This window comes from Salmo salar, chromosome ssa27, assembly GCF_905237065.1.
Source record: "Salmo salar chromosome ssa27, Ssal_v3.1, whole genome shotgun sequence".
NCBI classification, from domain to species: Eukaryota; Metazoa; Chordata; class Actinopteri; order Salmoniformes; family Salmonidae; genus Salmo; species Salmo salar.
The window spans coordinates 43,899,106-43,920,255 of NC_059468.1; the positions used below are offsets into that span (position 1 = coordinate 43,899,106).

At 44.8% G+C, this 21,150-nt stretch overlaps 1 protein-coding gene across 1 annotated transcript in view; it reads left to right on the forward strand.

The window, feature by feature from the left end:
- Positions 1-21,150, forward strand: part of LOC106590891 (angiopoietin-2) — a 114,532-nt gene that overhangs the window by 52,260 nt on the left and 41,122 nt on the right. The window contains exons 4-5 of the mRNA XM_045709756.1: positions 18,821-19,053; positions 19,785-19,909. Of these exons, the coding sequence (XP_045565712.1) occupies positions 18,821-19,053; positions 19,785-19,909 (358 nt within the window). The remainder of the gene's footprint in view (positions 1-18,820; positions 19,054-19,784; positions 19,910-21,150) is intronic.

A 21,150-nucleotide genomic window follows, 5' to 3' on the forward strand; every position in this document is an offset into this window, starting at 1 on the left:
CTTCACCCCCACCTACATGTACAAATTACCTCAACTAACCTGTATCCCGCACATTGAGAGAGAGAAAGAAAGAGGAGGGAGAGAGAGCGAGAGAGAGAGATAGAGGAGGGAGAGAGAGAGAGGAGGGAGAGAGAGAGAGAAATAGGAGAGAGATAAAGGAGGGAGAGAGAGAGAAGAGGAGGGAGAGAGAGAGGAGGGAGAGAGAGAGAGAGAGAGATAGAGGAGGGGGAGAGAGAGATAGAGGAGGGAGAGAGAGAGCGAGAAAGAAAGAGGGAGAGAGAGAGCGAGAGAGAGAGATAGAGGAGAGACAGAGAGAGACAAGAGAGAGAGAGAGAGAGAGAGAGAGAGAGAGAGAGAGACTGCTGCTACTCGCTCTTTATTATCTATGTCACTTTACCCCTACCTACATGTACAAATTACCTCTACTAACCTGTACTCCCGCACATTGACTCGTTAAACCTTGTGATTGTTATTCTTATTGTGTTACTTTGTATTATTTTTTACTTTAGTTTATTTTGTAAATATTTTCTTAACTCTTCTTGAACTGCACTGTTGGTTCAGGGCTTGTAAGTAAGCCTTTCACGGTAAGGCTGTTGTTGTTTTCGGCGCATGTGACAAATAAGGTGAAAGTGAAAGCTAAACACTATCCTCTCTTGTTGAATGCTGCTTTTTAGATAGCTTTGCGACAGTATTAAAAATACTTTCTCCTCAATTAGGTTGAAACAATAGGATGATTGAGCAGCAGTGAGGGCTGTTCGATATTGCATGGTACTGTCTTTCCAAGATAGTCGGAAGACTTCCAGTTTGGAGCGCCATTTCCAATTTTCTGTAAGCTTTTTCAGGGCTTGGGTATTTTCTGTTCACCAGGGAGCACATTTTTTTGTGACAAATGTTTATTGTTTTTAGGGTTACAACTGCATCTAGGGTATTACGCAAGGTTAAATTAAGTTAGGTGGTTAACAGATTGTTGAACTCCGACGTCCTTGGGTAGGTGCTTCCCACTGGGATGGTTGCTGGGGGGAAAAAAAAAAAAAAAAAAAAAAAAATTATAATGAAATGAATTTCAGTGGACGGAGTCTGGAAGGGCATCTAGGAATCTTTTGTTTGTCTGAGAATTTCTAGCATGGCTTTTGATGGTTTCTGAGCAGATTATTTGTTGCGATTTCAAAACGTAATAAGACGGTGGTCCGATAAGATTATGATGAAAAACATTTAGATCCACATTATTTATTCCACGGGACAAAACTAGATCCAGAGTATGACTGTGGCAGTGAATAGGTCCAGAGACATGTTGGACAAAACCCACTGAGTCGATGATTGCTCCGAAAGCCTTTTGGAGTGGGTCTGTGGACTTTTCCATGTGAATATTAAAGTCACCAACAATTAACAATATTATCTGCCATGACTACAAGGTCCGATAGGAATTCAGGGAACTCAGTGAGGAACGCTGTATACGGCCCAGGAGGCCTGTAAACAGTAGCTATAAAAAGTGATTGAGTAGCTGCATAGATTTCATGACTAGAAGTTCAAAAGATGAAAACGCAGTCATTTTTTTGTTTGTTGGTAAATTCAAATTTGCTGTCGTAAATGTTAGCAGCACCTCTGCCTTTGCGGGATGTGCGCGGGGGATATGGTCACTAGTGTAACAAAGAGGAGAGGCCTCATTTAACACAGTAAATTCATCAGGCTTAATCCATGTTTCAGTCAGGCCAATCACATCAAGATTTTGATCAGTGATTAGTTCATTGACTATAACTGCCTTGGAAGTTAGGGATCTAATATTAAGTAGCCCTATTTTGAGATGCGAGATAACACAATCCCTTTCAATAATGACAGGAATGGAGGAGGTCTTTATTCAGTGAGATTGCTAAGGCGAACACCGCCATGTTTAGTTTTGCTCATCCTAGGTCGAGGCACAGACACGGTCTCAATGGGGATAGCTGAGCAGACTCCACTAAGCTGGCAGGCTGGCTATCTCATTGTGGAGCTAGAGGAGTTAGAGTCCTGTCTATGTTCGTAGATAAGATGAGAGCACCCCTCCAGCTAGGATGGAGTCCGTCACTCCTCAGCAGGCTAGGCTTTGTCCTGTTTGTGGGTGAGTCCCAGAAAGAGGGCCAATAATCTACAAATTCTATCTTTTTGGAGGGGCAGAACACAGTTTTCAACCAGCGATTGAGTTGTGAGACTCTGCTGTAGAGCTCATCACTCCCCTTAACTGGAAGGGGGCCAGAGACAATTACTCGATGCCGACACATCTTTCTAGCTGATTTTACACGCTGAAGCTATGTTGCGCTTGGTGACCTCTGACTGTTTCATCCTAACATCGTTGGTGCCGACGTGGATAACAATATCTCTATACTCGCCAGTTTTAGCTTTAGCCAGCACCATCTTCAGATTAGCCTTAACGTCGGTAGCCCTGCCCCCTGGTAAATAGTGTATGATCGCTGGATGATTCGTTTTAAGTCATATACTGCGGGTAATGGAGTCGCCAATGACTAGGGTTTTCAATTTGTCAGAGCTAAATGGTGGGAGGCTTCAGCGTCTCAGACCCCGTAACGGGAGGAGTAGAGACCAGAGAAGGCTCAGACCCCGTAACGGGTAGAGGGGAGACCAGAGAAGGCTTGGCCTCTGACTCCAACTCGCTGCTTAATGGGGAGAACCGGTTGAAAGTTTCTGTCGGTTGAATGAGTGACAAAATAAAATAACACATCCTAGATCTGAATGAATGAAATAATCTTATTAAATACTTTTTTCTTTACATAGTTGAATTTGCTGACAACAAAATCACACAAAAATAATCAATGGAAATCCAATTTATCAACCCATGGAGGTCTGGATTTTGAGTCACACTCAAAATTAAAGTGAAAAACCACACTACAGGCTGATCCAACTTTGATGTAATGTCCTTAAAACAAGTCAAAATGAGGCTCAGTAGTGTCTGTGGCCTCCACATGCCTGTATGACCTCCCTACAACGCCTGGGCATGCTCCTGATGAGGTGGTGGATGGTCTCCTGAGGGATCTCCTCCCAGACCTGGACTAAAGCATCCGCCAACTCCTGGACAGTCTGTGGTGCAACGTGGCGTTGGTGGATGGAGCGGGACATGATGTCCCAGATGTGCTCAATTGGATTCAGGTCTGGGGAATGGGCGGGCCAGTCCATAGCATCAATGCCTTCCTCTTGCAGGAACTGCTGACACACTCCAGCCACATGAGGTCTAGCATTGTCTTGCATTAGGGGGAACCCAGGGCCAACCGCACCAGCATATGGTCTCACAAGTGGTCTGAGGATCTCATCTCGGTACCTAATGGCAGTCAGGCTACCTCTGGCGAGCACATGGAGGGCTGTGCGGCTCCCCAAAGAAATGCCACCCCACACCATGACTGACCCACCGCCAAACCGGTCATGCTGGAGGATGTTGCAGGCAGCAGAACGTTCTCCACGGCGTCTCCAGACTGTCACGTCTGTCACATGTGCTCAGTGTGAACCTGCTTTCATCTGTGAAGAGCACAGGGCGCCAGTGGCGAATTTGCCAATCTTGGTGTTCTCTGGCAAATGTCAAACATCCTGCACGGTGTTGGGCTGTAAGCACAACCCCCACCTGTGGACGTCGGGCCCTCATACCACCCTCAAGGAGTCTGTTTCTGACCGTTTGAGCAGACACATGCACATTTGTGGCCTGCTGGAGGTCATTTTGCAGGGCTCTGGCAGTGCTTCTCCTGCTCCTCCTTGCACAAATGCGGAGGTAGCGGTCCTACTGCTGGGTTGTTGGCCTCCTACGGCCTCCTCCACGTCTCCTGATGTACTGGCCTGTCTCCTGGTAGCGCCTCTATGCTCTGGACACTACGCTGACAGACACAGCAAACCTTCTTGCCACAGCTCGCATTGATGTGCCATCCTGGATGAGCTGCACTACCTGAGCCACTTGTGTGGGTTGTAGACTCCGTCTCATGCTACCACTAGAGTGAAAGCACCGCCAGCATTCAAAAGTGACCAAAACATCAGCCAGGAAGCATAGGAAATGAGAAGTGGTCTGTGGTCCCCACCTGCAGAACCACTCCTTTATTGGGGGTGTCTTGCTAATTGCCTATAATTTCCACCTGTTGTCTATTCCATTTGCACAACAGCATGTGAAATTTATTGTCAATCAGTGTTGCTTCCTAAGTGGACAGTTTGATTTCACAGAAGTGTGATTGACTTGGAGTTACATTGTGTTGTTTATGTGTTCTCTTTATTTTTTTGAGCATTGTAGTTGAGTTGACAGCATTATATAGTTGACAGCATGTCTTTCTAGAAGTCATGATACAACTTTTCGGCTGCAAGGACTGTGCAGGGGGATTAACTTCTTCAGGCAATTTTTTTCCACTTCCTGTCTGACTGACGTGCCTTAAAGTAAACTGCCAGTCCAAGAAGCCAGGATATGCATATAATTGGCACCATTGGAAAGAAAACACTTTGAAGTTTGTAGAAATGTTAAAATAATGTATGAGACTATAACACAATTGCTTTGGTAGGAGAAAATCCTAATAAAATCCAACCTGAATTCTTTTATTTTTTTTTGAGAGCGCGTGCTCTTCCAGTGGAACGTATATCCAAATCCAGCTCCCAGATTGCCCTATGGCTTCCACTAGATGTCACCAGTCTTTGTTTAAGGTTACAGGCTTGTTTCTTCACAAACAAGGGAAGAATTTTGAGTTTTGGTAGTCGGAGTCAGAAATCAGTCTGTGTGCGCGCGACGAGACGCTTACCTGATAATTTTGCTTTTCTATTGAACATACTTCTTTCCGTATGAAATATTATAGTTTATTTACATTTTAGGGTACCGGAGGATTAAATAGAAATGTAGTTTGACTTGTTTTAACAAAGTTTAGTGGTAGGTTTTTGGATTCCTTTGTCTGCATGTTGAATGAGTGGATTACTCAAATCGATGGCGCCAACTAAACAGACTTTTTGGGATATAAAGAAGGACTTTATCTAACAAAACGACCATGCATGTTGTAGCTGGGACCCTTTGGATTGCAAGTCAGAGGACGATTTTCAAATAGTAAGTGAATATTTAATCACTATTTGTGATTTTATGAAGCCTGTGCTAGTTGGAAAATATGTTGATGTGGGGCACCGTCCTCAAACAATCGCATGGCATGCTTTTGCTGTAAAGCCTATTGTAAATCGGAGAATGCAGTTAGATGAACAAGACTTTAAGCTTTTAATCGATATAAGACACTTGTGTATATACCTAAATGTTTAATATCCATCATTTTTATGATCATTTATTTGAATTGCCCACCCTCCAGTTTCACAGGAAGTTGTCGACAGGTGTCCCGCTGTCGGGACGCCTTTAATGTTACTTCTTATCTTTAGATGGTATAGTGGTAATGTTACTACTTATCTTTAGATGGTATAGTGGTAATGTTACTACTTATCTTTAGATGGTATAGTGGTAATGTTACTACTTATCTTTAGATGGTATAGTGGTAATGTTACTCCTTATCTTTAGATGGTATAGTGGTAATGTTACTACTTATCTTTAGATGGTATAGTGGTAATGTTACTACTTATCTTTAGATGGTATAGTGGTAATGTTACTACTTATCTTTAGATGGTATAGTGGTAATGTTACTCCTTATCTTTAGATGGTATAGTGGTAATGTTACTACTTATCTTTAGATGGTATAGTGGTAATGTTACTCCTTATCTTTAGATGGTATAGTGGTAATGTTACTACTTATCTTTAGATGGTATAGTGGTAATGTTACTACTTATCTTTAGATGGTATAGTGGTAATGTTACTCCTTATCTTTAGATGGTATAGTGGTAATGTTACTACTTATCTTTAGATGGTATAGTGGTAATGTTACTCCTTACCGTTAGATGGTATAGTGGTAATGTTACTCCTTATCTTTAGATGGTATAGTGGTAATGTTACTCCTTATCTTTAGATGGTATAGTGGTAATGTTACTACTTATCTTTAGATGGTATAGTGGTAATGTTACTCCTTACCTTTAGATGGTATAGTGGTAATGTTACTCCTTACCGTTAGATGGTATAGTGGTAATGTTACTCCTTACCGTTAGATGGTGGAGGTCCTGTAGAACCACGTCCAGATAAAGCGTTGAATGTAAAAAGTAGAGCGAGAAAATAAAAACAATGATGACGATCATGCCTCTTACGGTGTTTTTTCCTCTTTGTCTGGTTTCTCTGTGGTTTCTTCTGCTTTTCCTTTCTCTTTTCTATGTGGAGGTACTAAGGGTAGGTTCTCTCAATATTAATGGGGGAAGGGACAGGAATGAGAGGGGGAAGGGACAGGATTGAGAGGGAGGAAGGGACAGGAATGAGAGGGGGGAAGGGACAGGATTGAGAGGGAGGAAGGGACAGGAATGAGAGGGAGGAAGGGACAGGAATGAGAGGGGAGGGACAGGATTAAGAGGGGGAGGACAATAAGGCAGGATTCAATTGACAGGATTAATGGGGGAAGGGACAGGATTGAGAGGGGGAGCAGGATTGAGAGAACAGATTGAAGGGGAAGGGACAGGAATGAGAGGGGGAAGGGACAGGATTAAGAGGGGGAAGGGTCAGGAATAGACAGAATAAGAGGGGACATTGAGGTTGAGGATTAAGAGGAAGGGACAGGAATAAGAGGAGGACAGAAGTTTTAATGTCGTTTTTCTACAGGAGACACATAGTGATGAGGTGGACTTCTACAGGAGACACATAGTGATGAGGTGGACTTCTACAGGAGACACATAGTGATGAAGCTAATGAGGTGGACTTCTACAGGAGACACATAGTGATGAGGCTAATGAGGTTGACTGGGGTATGTGGTGGGAGGGACAGCATATACTCAGTCATGGCATTAATTTCAGTGCTGGGATGGCAATGTTGTTTTCCTCAGGCTTAGGGGTGACTGTGGTTTCTACAACAGAGATTGTCAAGGGTCGGTTTTTTGTTGTTGTTGCTCCTAATGAGGCTACAGAGCATATTGCATGTATTTGATCAACTGAAGTAAACCTTAAGACAGTGTGACCAAAAGAGGGTGTATGGTTTTAGGGGGGGGGTACTGCAACTGTACGGTGGATTTTACTGTTGATCGCACTGCTGAAGAACCTCACCTGCGATCAGCCACTTGCCTGTCTGGTTTATTAACTGACTTTGAGCTTTCTGATGTGTGGAGAGTAAAGAATGCAAATGTTAGGCAGTACACACGGCTAAAGGTTAATGAAGGTGGTGTCAGTGCAGCAAGGTTAGACAGGTGGTATGTATCTGATCTCTACTGTAGTAGGGTTGGAAGTTTAGACGGGTATCTGATCTCTACTGTAGTAGGGTTGGAAGGTTAGACAGTTATCTGATCTCTACTGTAGTAGGGTTGGAAGGTTAACAGTTATCTGATCTCTACTGTAGTAGGGTTGGAAGGTTAGACAGTTATCTGATCTCTACTGTAGTAGGGTTGGAAGGTTAGACAGGTATCTGATCTCTACTGTAGTAGGGTTGGAAGGTTAGAAAGGTGGTATGTATCTGATCTCTACTGTAGTAGGGTTGGAAGGTTAGACGGGTATCTGATCTCTACTGTAGTAGGGTTGGAAGGTTAGACAGGTATCTGATCTCTACTGTAGTAGGGTTGGAAGGTTAGACAGGTATCTTATCTCTACTGTAGTAGGGTTGGAAGGTTAGACAGGTGGTATGTATCTGATCACTACTGTAGTAGTTTATGAAGGTGTGACATCACTTCTGTGGGTTTCTGTGATCACCATAATGTGTCTGATATTCACTTGTCCTGTCCACGAAGGTCATCACCTTACTGGTATTTTAATGTTACATGATGTCATGTTTTGTGAAAGGTTTTTGTTGTTTTGGGAAAAATGGAGGGTTACAAAAGGGAATTTTGAGTCAATGGTGGGAGGTTGGGAAGGCCCAAATACGTGTGTTTTGTTTACAGTATACTGCTCTGTCTCATATTGAAGTTAAAGAGACTCAAGGGGCCTTGAATAGGACATCAAATCTATCGAATTGAAGTTGCTCACTCAGAATGACCCTGGACTAGTCATGAACTTACAGGACAAGAGACATGAACTGAGGTCGTATTTACATGAAAGAGTGAAGGGTGCCTTGATTAGGTCTCGTTTTGCTACCCTCAAGGATATGGATTCCCCTAGCGTTTATTTTTTAAACCACTAGGACAGTCGACATTACAACGTAAACAGATGGTCTACCTTCGTCTCCCTGATGGGAAGGTGACCACGGACGACGGTGAAATGCGCCAGCATGCCCTGGATTTCTACTCTACCCTCTATCAGGCGGAGGATTGTGATTCTCTGTGTACTGAACAGTTGTTGCATGAACTTCCTCAATTGGGCCCTGAGCAGAGAGCTGCTTTGGACTCTGACATTACTCTGCAGGAGATGTCCACTGCAGTTATATAGCTCTCATCAGGCCCGAGCCCCTGGCATCGATGGTTTACCATCTGAGCACTTTTGGGGGTCTGTTGGGAGGATTTTTATGAAGTGTTGTGTGAACTTTGTTTCTAATAAGAGATGTTTTAGACATTTGTAAACTTGTCTGATGTGAATGTAGGTTAATTTTCCTTGGATCAGGAGAAGGCTTTTGACCATGTGGAAACCACCACTATTTGTTCAAAACAATGGTTGATATTTTTTGGGGGATGTTTTTTGTTGTTGTCTTGGATGAGTTTACTGTATGCTTGGGCCTCATGTATGGTGAAGGTGGGGTGGTGGTTTGAGCTGCCCCATCCCATTGGGGTATCAGGCAGGGATGCCCAATTTCAGGACAGTTATATTGTCAGGCTATTGAACCAATGCTTTTTTTTTTAAGAGGGAGGCTTACTTGTTTCTCTGAGCCAGGGGTAATGAAGGTTCCTACGATAGCACTGTCTGCTTATGCAGATGACCTGACAGTTTTTATTACAGGAGGTGGGAGTGTTAAGGTTCTCTCAAACGCTCTAAAGGTGTATGAGGGGGCCTCCTCAGCTAGAGTCAATTGGGAAAAGAGTGAATCGCTGTGGGCAGGTCAGCTACAGACACGGTTACCAGGGGGGCTTCAGTGTGGCAAAGATGGGATGAAGACTTTGGTGTTTTTTCTAGGCTTCGATGTCTTTCAAAAAAATAACTGGGAGCGTTCAATGGAGCGTTCAGTGGAGAAGGTGTTTCCCAGATTGTCTAGGTCGAAATGGTTGCTGACCCAGATTTCTTATAGGGGTAGGGTGCTGGTAGCCAATAATCTAGCTGCCTCTACCCTGTAGCACAGACTAATGATTTTACAAGAACTTCAAAGGACCCTTGTCAATTTCTTCTGGTCTGGACAACATTGTATTAAATCTGCAGCCCTGTACGTGCCACTGCACAAGGGTGGGCAAGGTCTGGTGGACATTTCTTCCAGGATCATGGCTTTCCGGCTTCAAGCAGCCCAGAGACTGTTGTACAGTGACGGTTCTAGCTGGGTGGATACAGCCTACACAGTGATGAGGAGAGCGGGATATTTGGGCTTAGACAAGCACCTTTTCCTCTTAACCTCATCTAGATGTTCTGCTAGCGGAACACCTGCTCCAATATCCAATGATGGGCGTGGCGCGAAATACAAATTCCTCTAAAATCCGAAAACTTCAATTTTTCAAACATATGACTATTTTACAGCATTTTAAAGACAAGACTCTCGTTAATCTAACCACACTGTCCGATTTCAAAAAGGCTTTACAGCGAAAGCAAAACATTAGATTATGTCAGCAGAGTACCCAGCCAGAAATAATCAGACACCCATTTTTCAAGCTAGCATATAATGTCACAAAAAAAGAAACCACAGCTAAATGCAGCACTAACCTTTGATGATCTTCATCAGATGACAACCCTAGGACATTATGTTATACAATGCATGCATGTTTTGTTCAATCAAGTTCATATTTATATCAAAAAACAGCTTTTTTACATTAGCATGTGACGTTCAGAACTAGCATACCTCCGGTGAATTTACTAAATTACTCACGATAAACGTTCACATAAAACATAACAATTATTTTAAGAATTATAGATACAGAACTCCTCTATGCACTCGATATGTCCGATTTTAAAATAGCTTTTCGGTGAAAGCACATTTTGCAATATTCTCAGTAGATAGCCCAGCCATCACGGCTAGCCATTTAGACACCGACCAAGTTTAGCCCTGACCAAACTCCGATTTACTATTACAAAAGTTTGATTACCTTTGATGTTCTTCGTCAGAATGCACTCCCAGGACTGCTACTTCAATAACAAATGTTGGTTTGGTTCAAAATAATCCATCGTTATATCCAAATAGCGGCGTTTTGTTCGTGCGTTCAAGACACTATCCGAAGTGTAAATAAGGGTCACGAGCATGGCGCAATTCGTGACAAAAGATTTCTAAATATTCCATTACCGTACTTCGAAGCATGTCAACCGCTGTTTAAAAATCAATTTTTATGCCATTTTTCTCGTAAAAAAGCGATAATATTCCGACCGGGAATCTGCGATTAGGTAAACAGACGAAAGAAAACATGGTATGGGGTCGACGCGGGCACGCGCCTGAGTCTCACAGTACTGTAACCAGCCACTACCCAAACGCGCTACTTTTTTTCAGCCAGAGCCTGCAAAGCCACGATTCAGCTTTTTGCCGCCTTCTGAGAGCCCATGGGAGCCGTAGGAAGTGTCACGTAACAGCAGAGATCCTCTGTAATGGATAGAGATAATCAAGAAGGGCAAGAAATTGTCAGACAGGGCACTTCCTGCATGGAATCTTTTCAGGTTTTGGCCTGCCAAATGAGTTCTGTTATACTCACAGACACCATTCAAACAGTTTTATAAACTTTGGAGTGTTTTCTATCCAAAGCTAATAATTAAATGCATATTCTAGTTTCTGGGCAGGAGTAATAATCAGATTAAATCGGGTACGTTTTTTATCCGGCTGTGAAAATACTGCCCCCTAGCCATAACAGGTTAATCCTAGGTGATTTAAATTGTACCTCATGTGACAGTTAACCTCTATGGGACCCCTTCCCGTTCTCATCCCGTTAACGGGATTGATTTTGACAACAGCCAGTGGAAAATCAGAGCGCCAAATTTAAAACAGCTAAAATCTCATAATTCCATTTTATCAAACAATCAACTATTTTACATCATTTTAAAGATAAACTTCTCGTTAATCTAACCACATTGTCCGATTTCAAAAAGGCTTTACGGCGAAAGCATAAAATTAGATTATGCTAGGACATAAACTTCACAAGAAACACCACACAGCCATTTTCCAAGCAACTAGATGCATCACAAAAACCCAAACCACAGCTAAATGAAGCACTAACCTTTGACGATCTTCATCAGATGACACTCCTAGGACATTATGTAACACAATACCTGTATGTTTTGCTCGATAAAGTTCATATTTATATCCAAAAACAGCATTTTACATTGGCGCGTAATGTTGAGAAATGTTTTCCCTCCAAACCTTCCGATGAATGAGCACACAGTACGTAAATTCTCATCGTAAACATTGATCAATATATATTATTATTATTATGCACAGAATTATAGATACACTGCTCCTAATTGTAATCGCTTTGTCAGATTTCAAAAAAGGTTCACGGCGAAAGCACAATTTGCAGTACAGCCCAGATGACACTAACAACTAGCAAACAGAAACCCGCCATCTTGGAATCAATAAAACTAAGAAATTACATTATAAATATTCACTTACCTTTGATTATCTTCATCAGAAGGCACTGCCAGAAATCCCAGCTCCACAAGAAATGTTCGAAAAAGTTCATATTTATTTCCAAATAATCAATTTCGTTCGTGCTTTAGGTTCACATTTACATTTACATTTTAGTCATTTAGCAGACGCTCTTATCCAGAGCGACTTACAAATTGGTGCATTCACCTTATAATATCCAGTGGAACAACCACTTTACAATAGTGCATCTAAATCTTTTAAGGGGGGGGGTTAGAAGGATTACTTTATCCTATCCTAGGTATTCCTTAAAGAGGTGGGGTTTCAGGTGTCTCCGGAAGGTGGTGACTGACTCCGCTGTCCTGGCGTCGTGAGGGAGCTTGTTCCACCATTGGGGTGCCAGAGCAGCGAACAGTTTTGACTGGGCTGAGCGGGAACTGTGCTTCCTCAGAGGTAGGGGGGCCAGCAGGCCAGAGGTGGATGAACGCAGTGCCCTTGTTTGGGTGTAGGGCCTGATCAGAGCCTGAAGGTATGGAGGTGCCGTTCCCTTCACAGCTCCGTAGGCAATCACCATGGTCTTGTAGCGGATGCGAGCTTCAACTGGAAGCCAGTGGAGAAAGCGGAGGAGCGGGGTGACGTGAGAGAACTTGGGAAGGTTGAACACCAGACGGGCTGCGGCGTTCTGGATGAGTTGTAGGGGTTTAATGGCACAGGCAGGGAGCCCAGCCAACAGCGAGTTGCAATAATCCAGACGGGAGATGACAAGTGCCTGGATTAGGACCTGCGCCGCTTCCTGTGTGAGGCAGGGTCGTACTCTGCGAATGTTGTAGAGCATGAACCTACAGGATCGGGTCACCGCCTTGATGTTGGTGGAGAACGACAGGGTGTTGTCCAGGGTCACGCCAAGGCTCTTAGCACTCTGGGAGGAGGACACAAGGGAGTTGTCAACCGTGATGGCGAGATCATGGAACGGGCAGTCCTTCCCCGGGAGGAAGAGCAGCTCCGTCTTGCCGAGGTTCAGCTTGAGGTGGTGATCCGTCATCCACACTGATATGTCTGCCAGACATGCAGAGATGCGATTCGCCACCTGGTTGTCAGAAGGGGGAAAGGAGAAGATTAATTGTGTGTCATCTGCATAGCGATGATATGAGAGACCATGTGAGGATATGACAGAGCCAAGTGACTTGGTGTATAGCGAGAATAGGAGTGGGCCAAGAACAGAGCCCTGGGGGACACCAGTGGTGAGAGCACGTGGTGCGGAGACTGATTCTCGCCACGCCACCTGGTAGGAGCGACCTGTCAGGTAGGACGCAATCCAAGCGTGCGCGGTGCCGGAGATGCCCAGCTCGGAGAGGGTGGAGAGGAGGATCTGATGGTTCACGGTATCAAAGGCAGCAGATAGGTCTAGAAGGATGAGAGCAGAGGAGAGAGAGTTAGCTTTAGCAGTGCGGAGAGCCTCCGTGACACAGAGAAGAGCAGTCTCAGTTGAATGCCCAGTCTTGAAACCTGACTGATTAGGATCAAGAAGGTCATTCTGAGAGAGATAGCAAGAGAGCTGGCCAAGGACGGCGCGTTCAAGAGTTTTGGAGAAAAAGGAAAGAAGGGATACTGGTCTGTAGTTGTTGACATCGGAGGGATCGAGTGTAGGTTTTTTCAGAAGGGGTGCAACTCTCGCTCTCTTGAAGACGGAAGGGAAGTAGCCAGCGGTCAAGGATGAGTTGATGAGCGAGGTGAGGTAGGGGAGAAGGTCTCCGGAAATGGTCTGGAGAAGAGAGGAGGGGATAGGGTCAAGTGGGCAGGTTGTTGGGCGGCCGGCCGTCACAAGACGCGAGATTTCATCTGGAGAGAGAGGGGAGAAAGAGGTCAAAGCACAGGGTAGGGCAGTGTGAGCAGGACCAGCAGTGTCGTTTGACTTAGCAAACGAGGATCGGATGTCGTCAACCTTCTTTTCAAAATGGTTGACGAAGTCATCCGCAGAGAGGGAGGAGGGGGGGGAGGGGGAGGAGGATTCAGGAGGGAGGAGAAGGTAGCAAAGAGCTTCCTAGGGTTAGAGGCAGATGCTTGGAGTTTAGAGTGGTAGAAAGTGGCTTTAGCAGCAGAGACAGAAGAGGAAAATGTAGAGAGGAGGGAGTGAAAGGATGCCAGGTCCGCAGGGGAGGCGAGTTTTCCTCCATTTCCGCTCGGCTGCCCGGAGCCCTGTTCTGTGAGCTCGCAGTGAGTCGTCGAGCCACGGAGCAGGAGGGGAGGACCGAGCCGGCCTGGAGGATAGGGGACAGAGGAAATCAAAGGATGCAGAGAGGGAGGAGAGGAGGGTTGAGGAGGCAGAATCAGGAGATAGGTTGGAGAAGGTTTGAGCAGAGGGAAGAGATGATAGGATGGAAGAGGAGAGAGTAGCGGGAGAGAGAGAGCGAAGGTTGGGACGGCGCAATACCATCCGAGTAGGGGGAGAGTGAGAAGTGTTGGATGAGAGCGAGAGGGAAAAGGATACAAGGTAGTGGTCGGAGACTTGGAGGGGAGTTGCAATGAGATTAGTGGAAGAACAGCATCTAGTAAAGATGAGGTCAAGCGTATTGCCTGCCTTGTGAGTAGGGGGGGAAGGTGAGAGGGTGAGGCCGAAAGAGGAGAGGAGTGGAAAGAAGGAGGCAGAGAGGAATGAGTCGAAGGTAGACGTGGGGAGGTTAAAGTCACCCAGAACTGTGAGAGGTGAGCCATCCTCAGGAAAGGAACTTATCAAGGCGTCAAGCTCATTGATGAAGTCTCCAAGGGAACCTGGAGGGCGATAAATGATAAGGATGTTAAGCTTGAAAGGGCTGGTAACTGTGACAGCATGGAATTCAAATGAGGAGATAGACAGATGGGTCAGGGGAGAAAGAGAGAATGTCCACTTGGGAGAGATGAGGATTCCAGTGCCACCACCCCGCTGGCTCGATGCTCTAGGGGTATGCGAGAACACGTAGTCAGACGAGGAGAGAGCAGTAGGAGTAGCAGTGTTATCTGTGGTGATCCATGTTTCCGTCAGCGCCAGGAAGTCTAGGGACTGGAGGGTAGCATAGGCTGAGATGAACTCAGCCTTGTTGGCCGCAGACCGGCAGTTCCAGAGGCTGCCGGAGACCTGGAACTCCACGTGGGTCGTGCGCGCTGGGACCACCAGGTTAGAGTGGCAGCGGCCACGCGGTGTGGAGCGTTTGTATGGCCTGTGCAGAGGAGAGAGAACAGGGATAGACAGACACATAGTAGACAAGCTACAGAAGAGGCTACGCTAATGCAAATGAGATTGGAATGACAAGTGGACTACACGTCTCGAATGTTCATGAAGTTAAGCTTACGTTGCAAAAATGTTATTGACTAAAATGATACAGTACTGCTGGCTGGTGGAGTAGGCTAGCTAGCAGTGGCTGCGTTGTTGACTTTGAACGTGTAGCTGGCTAGGTAACCTCGGTAGTTTCAGTACTACACCTTGTCATGATACAAAGCAACTTTGTAGCTAGCTAGCTAACATAACACTAATCAAGACGTTCCTTGTAGTGTATTTAGTTTCAACAATGCTGCTCGTCGGTAATAGTTGGCTGGGTTAGGAAAAATGGCGTCGCGGGGGACGGAAATAGCTGGCTAGCTAACCTCGATGGCTGGCTAGCTAACAATTATCAAGCTATGACAAAGACAACTAAGTAGCTAGCTAGGTAACACTGCACTAGTCAAATCGTTCCGTTGTAACGTATTAGTATCTACAGCGCTGCTAGTCGGTAACGGTTGGCTAGCTGGCAGTGGGTTAATGATGACTAGGTGTGTTGAGTAAGTCTGGCGCCGCGTCGCGGCTAGCTAGCTCACCTCGATAATACTCAAACTCAAACTACACAATTATCTTAGATACAGAGACAGCAAAGACAACTATGTAGCTGGCTAACTAACACTAACACCACACTAATCAAGTCGTTACGTTGTAATGTAATAGTTTCTGCGGTGCTGCTAGTCGGTAGAAGTTGGCTAGCTAACAGTGATGACTAGCTAGCTAGCAGCTAGCAGCTAGCAGTGTTGACTACGTTAGGAGGACGAAGATAGCTAGCCTCGATAATTACTCAGTTACTCTAAACTACACAATTATCTTTGATACAAAGACGGCTATGTAGCTAGCTAAGAAGAATTGCTCAGATCAAACAAATCAAGCCGTTGTAATGTAGCGAAGTGTAATATTACCTGTGGAGCGACGCGTTCACTATCCAAATCCACTACGCGCGTGCTTACTTAGTCCAGACGAAAAGTCAAAAAAGTTATACTACAGTTTGTAGAAACATGTCAAACGATGTATAGAATCAATCTTTAGGTTGTTTTTATCAAATACCTTGAATAAAATTCCAACCGGACCTATCCGTTCTCTTTAGGAGTGAATATGAACTCAGCTCGCTCCCAAGTCTCTGCGCGTGACTTGGGCCCATGCCTTATAATGGGACACCAGTTTACCACAGCTGGTATTCCCTTCAAATTCGCCATAGAATCTTCAAACACCGTTCTAAAGACTGCTGACATCTAGTGGAAGCTTTAGGAAGTGCACAATGAACCCTAAGTCTCTGTATACAGTCAAGGCAATCACTTGAAAGGACTACAAGCGCCAGACTTCCCACTTCCTGCTTGACTTTTTCTCAGGTTTTCGCCTCCCATATGAGTTCTGTTATACTCACAGACACCATTCAAACAGTTTTAGAAACTTCAGAGTGTTTTCTATCCAAATCTACTAATAATATGCATATTCTAGTTTCTGGGACAGAGTAGTAACCTGTTTAAATTGGGTATGTTTTTCATCCGGCCATGAAAATACTGCCCCCTAGCCCTATGTTGCAAAGTAAAACCAATGTTCTTTATGTGTGTGGTGTGTGTGGGTCATGTCTCTCTCTCTCTCTCTCTCTCTCTCTCTCTCTCTCTCTCTCTCTCTCTCTCTCTCTCTCTCTCTCCTATGGAAACGATCTAAGTTCAGCTAGCCTGCACATTTTAAAATACAATAACTTTGCTTTGTTGACTCAGAGAGACAAAAACAAATCTCAAAGGATGAAGTGAAAGATATTTTTTATAGATTTGTGCATTTTCTTTCAGTGTAAGGCAGGAAGTTTTTTCTAAAACCTTCAACAAATTTTGAGTTGTACCAGTGACACATCAAATATGTGGTATTCAAAATAAAAATGTCATTTTTTTTCTGGATAGTTATATTTCTGCCAGTCTAAGCATAGATTTATAACCTTGTGATTATGAAAAATGGGCATGAAATTGTATTTATTTAATAAAAAAAAAAAAAATTTCACTAGGACATTATACAGTCGTGGCCAAAAGTTTTGAGAATGACACAAATATTAATTTTCACAGTGTGCTGCCTCAGTTTGTATGATGGCAATTTGCATATACTCCAGAATGTTATGAAGAGTGATCAGATGAATTGCAATTAATTGCAAACTCCCTCAGTTTGGTGACGTACAATGCCTTTTCCAGCATGATGGAGCACCTTGCCCTAAGGCAAAAGTGATAACTAAGTGGCTCAGGGAACAAAACATCAACATTTTGGGTCCATGGCCAGGAAACTCCCCAGACCTTAATCCCATTGAGAACTTGTGGTCAATCCTCAAGAGGCGTGTGGACAAACAAAAACCCACAAATTCTGACAAAACTCCAAGCATTGATTATGCAAGAATGGGCTGTCATCAGTCAGGATGTGGCCCAGAAGTTAATTGACAGCATGCCAGGGCGGATTGCAGAGGTCTTGAAAAAGAAGGGTCAACACTGCAAATATTGACTCTTTGCATCAACTTCGTGTAATTGTCAATAAAAGCCTTTGACACTTATGAAATGCTTGTAATTATACTTCAGTATTCCATAGTAACATCTGACCAAAAATATCTAAAGACACTGAAGCAGCAAACTTTGTGGAAATAAGTATTTGTGTCACTCTCAAAACTTTTGGCCACGACTGTACATTCAGATGAATCACAAAAAAAAATTATTTATTGGCTTTATTCTTGAATATAAGTAATATAAGGGCATAGGTGACACTCTAATGAACATAAACAAGCCTTTTAGGGGAAATGGAATTGCTGTTTTATTATATTTGCTACTTTGAAAACTTGTCTTTGACCCATTGATCTGTTTATGAGTATATGGGTCATTCAGAGGTTGTTGTGTTTAGTTACTGTGGAGGAAGATTCAGCGTTGTATTTTTAATTGATGTGTAACCATGGTTTTGTTTGTTTGAGTGTTTTACATGTTGTGTGTTCCCAAACCCCCTCTCTCTCTCTCTGTGTTCGTCTCTTCTTTCTCTCTCTCTCTCTCTCTCTTAGACATTTACATTTTTAGTCATTTAGCAGATGCTCTTATCCAGAGCGACTTACAGTAGTGAATGCATACATTTCACACATTTCATGCATTTTTTAATATATATTCTTTTTTTGTACTGGCCCCCCCGTGGGAATCAAACCCACAACCCTGGCGTTGCACACACCATGCTCTACCAACTGAGCCACACGGGAAGACAGGAAGTGCAGGAAGTGCAGCTCAGTTTCCACCTCATTTTGTGAGCAGTGTGCACATAGCCTGTCTTCTCTTGAGAGCCAGGTCTGTCTACAGCGGCCTTTCTCAATAGCAAGGCTATGCTCACTGAGTCTGTACATAGTCAAAGCTTTCCTTAAGTTTTGGTCAGTCACAGTGGTCAGGTATTCTGCCACTGTGTACTCTCTGTTTAGGGCCAAATAGCATTCTAGTTTGCTCAGTTTTTTGTTAATTCTTGGTTGATGAGGCAGACCCCAGACCTCACAACCATGAAGGGCAATGGGTTTTATAACTCTCTCTCTCTCTCTCTCTCTCTCTCTCTCTCTCTCCTCTCTCTCTCTCTCTCTCTCCTTCCATCTCTCTCTCTCGCTCTCTCTCCTTCCATCTCTCTCTCTCGCTCTCTCTCCTTCCATCTCTCTCTCTCGCTCTCTCTCCTTCCATCTCTCTCTCTCGCTCTCTCTCCTTCCATCTCTCTCTCTCTCTCGCTCTCTCTCCTTCCATCTCTCTCTCTCTGCTCTCTCTCCTTCCATCTCTCTCTCTCTCTCGCTCTCTCTCCTTCCATCTCTCTCTCTCTCTCTCTCTCTCTCTCTCTCTCTCTCTCTCTTTTAGTTTGCTAGAGCAAAGGTTCTCAGCTTTAGAGGCCAGGCACGTTAAGGAGCTCCAGGGTCTGCAGAGGGAAAAACAGCAGCTGCAGGACATGCTGGAGATACAGAGGCGCCTGGTCACCCAGCTACAGGGAGAGCTGGGGACCTCCACACACAACAGCACACTACTGCAGAAACAGCAGGCTATACTGACTGACACAGTGCAGCAGCTGCTAGCCATGGTCACCCACTACAATGGTGAGAGAGATCCACTGTGGATATGTTTGTTAAATAGAAGTAATGAAAGCATTTTATGAGATTTTCCTCTGAGTATGGTTTTTAGTCCAGGAGTAGGATAACCCATAGTCATTATCCTGAATGCTATACAACTCTACTCAGATATACCCAGTACATAGTCATTATCCTGAATGCTATCCCTCTCTACCCAGATATACGCAGTACATAGTCATTATCCTGAATGCTATCCCTCTCTACCCAGATATACCCAGGACTTAGTCATTATCCTGAATGCTATCCCTCTCTACCCAGTACATAGTCATTATCCTGAATGCTATCCCTCTCTACTCAGATATACCCAGTACATAGTCATTATCCTGAATGCTATCCCTCTCTACCCAGGACATAGTCATTATCCTGAATGCTATCCCTCTCTACCCAGTACATAGTCATTATCATGAATGCTATCCCTCTCTACCCAGGACATAGTCATTATCCTGAATGCTATCCCTCTCTACCCAGATATACCCAGTACATAGTCATTATCCTGAATGCTATCCCTCTCTACCCAGTACATAGTCATTATCCTGAATGCTATCCCTCTCTACCCAGTACATAGTCATTATCCTGAATGCTATCCCTCTCTACCCAGATATACCCAGTACATAGTCATTATCCTGAATGCTATCCCTCTCTACCCAGATATACCCAGTACATAGTCATTATCCTGAATGCTATCCCTCTCTACCCAGATATACCCACTACACCCAAAGAGGAGCCAGTGATATTCAGAAACTGTGCTGAAATCTTCAGATCTGGGCTCACAGAGAATGGTGTCCACAGCATACGACCCCCAAACTCTACCCACACAGTTAAGGTAAGGGGTTACGACCCGCCCAACTCTACCCGCACAGTTAAGGGGTTACGACCCCCCAACTCTACCCGCACAGTTAAGGGGTTACGACCCCCCAACTCTACCCGCACAGTTAAGGTAAGGGGTTACGACCCCCCAACTCTACCCGCACAGTTAAGGTAAGGGATTACGACCCCCCCCAACTCTACCCACACAGTTAAGGGGTTACGACCCCCAACTCCACCCGCTAAGTTAAGGTAAGGGGTTACGACCCCCTAACTCTACCCGCACAGTTAAGGTAAGGGGTTACGACCCCCAACTCCACCCACACAGTTAAGGTAAGGGGTTACGACCCCCCAACTCCACCCACACAGTTAAGGTAAGGGGTTACGACCCCCCAACTCTACCCACACAGTTAAGGTAAGGGGTTACGACCCACCAACTCCACCCACACAGTTAAGGTAAGGGGTTACGACCCCCTAACTCTACCCGCTAAGGTAAGGGGTTACGACCCCCTAACTCTACCCGCTAAGGTAAGGGGTTACGACCCCCTAACTCTACCAGTTAAGGTAAGGGGTTACGACCCCCTAACTCTACCAGTTATGGTAAGGGGTTACGACCCCCTAACTCTACCAGTTATGGTAAGGGGTTACGACCCCCTAACTCTACCAGTTATGGTAAGGGGTTACGACACCCCTAACTCTACCAGTTAAGGTAAGGGTTACGACCCCCAACTCCACCCGTTAAGGTAAGGGGTTACAACCCCCTAACTCCACCCGTTAAGGTAAGGGGTTACGAACCCCCCAACTCCACCCACACAGTTAAGGTAAGGGGTTACGACCCCCCAACTCCACCCGCACAGTTAAGGTAAGGGGTTACGACCACCTAACTCTACCCGTTAAGGTAAGGGGTTATGACCCGCCAACTCCACCCACACAGTTAAGGTAAGGGGTTACGACCCCCTCACTCTACCCGTTAAGGTAAGGGGTTACGACCCCCTAACTCTACCCGTTAAGGTAAGGGGTTACGACCCCCTAACTCTACCAGTTAAGGTAAGGGGTTACGACCCCTAACTCTACCCACACAGTTAAGGTAAGGGGTTACGACCCCCTAACTCTATCCACACAGTTAAGGTAAGGGGTTACGACCCCCTAACTCGATCCACACAGTTAAGGTAAGGGGTTACGACCCCCTAACTCTACCCACACAGTTAATTAAGGTAAGGGGTTACGACCCCCCAACTCTACCCGATAATTACGACCCCC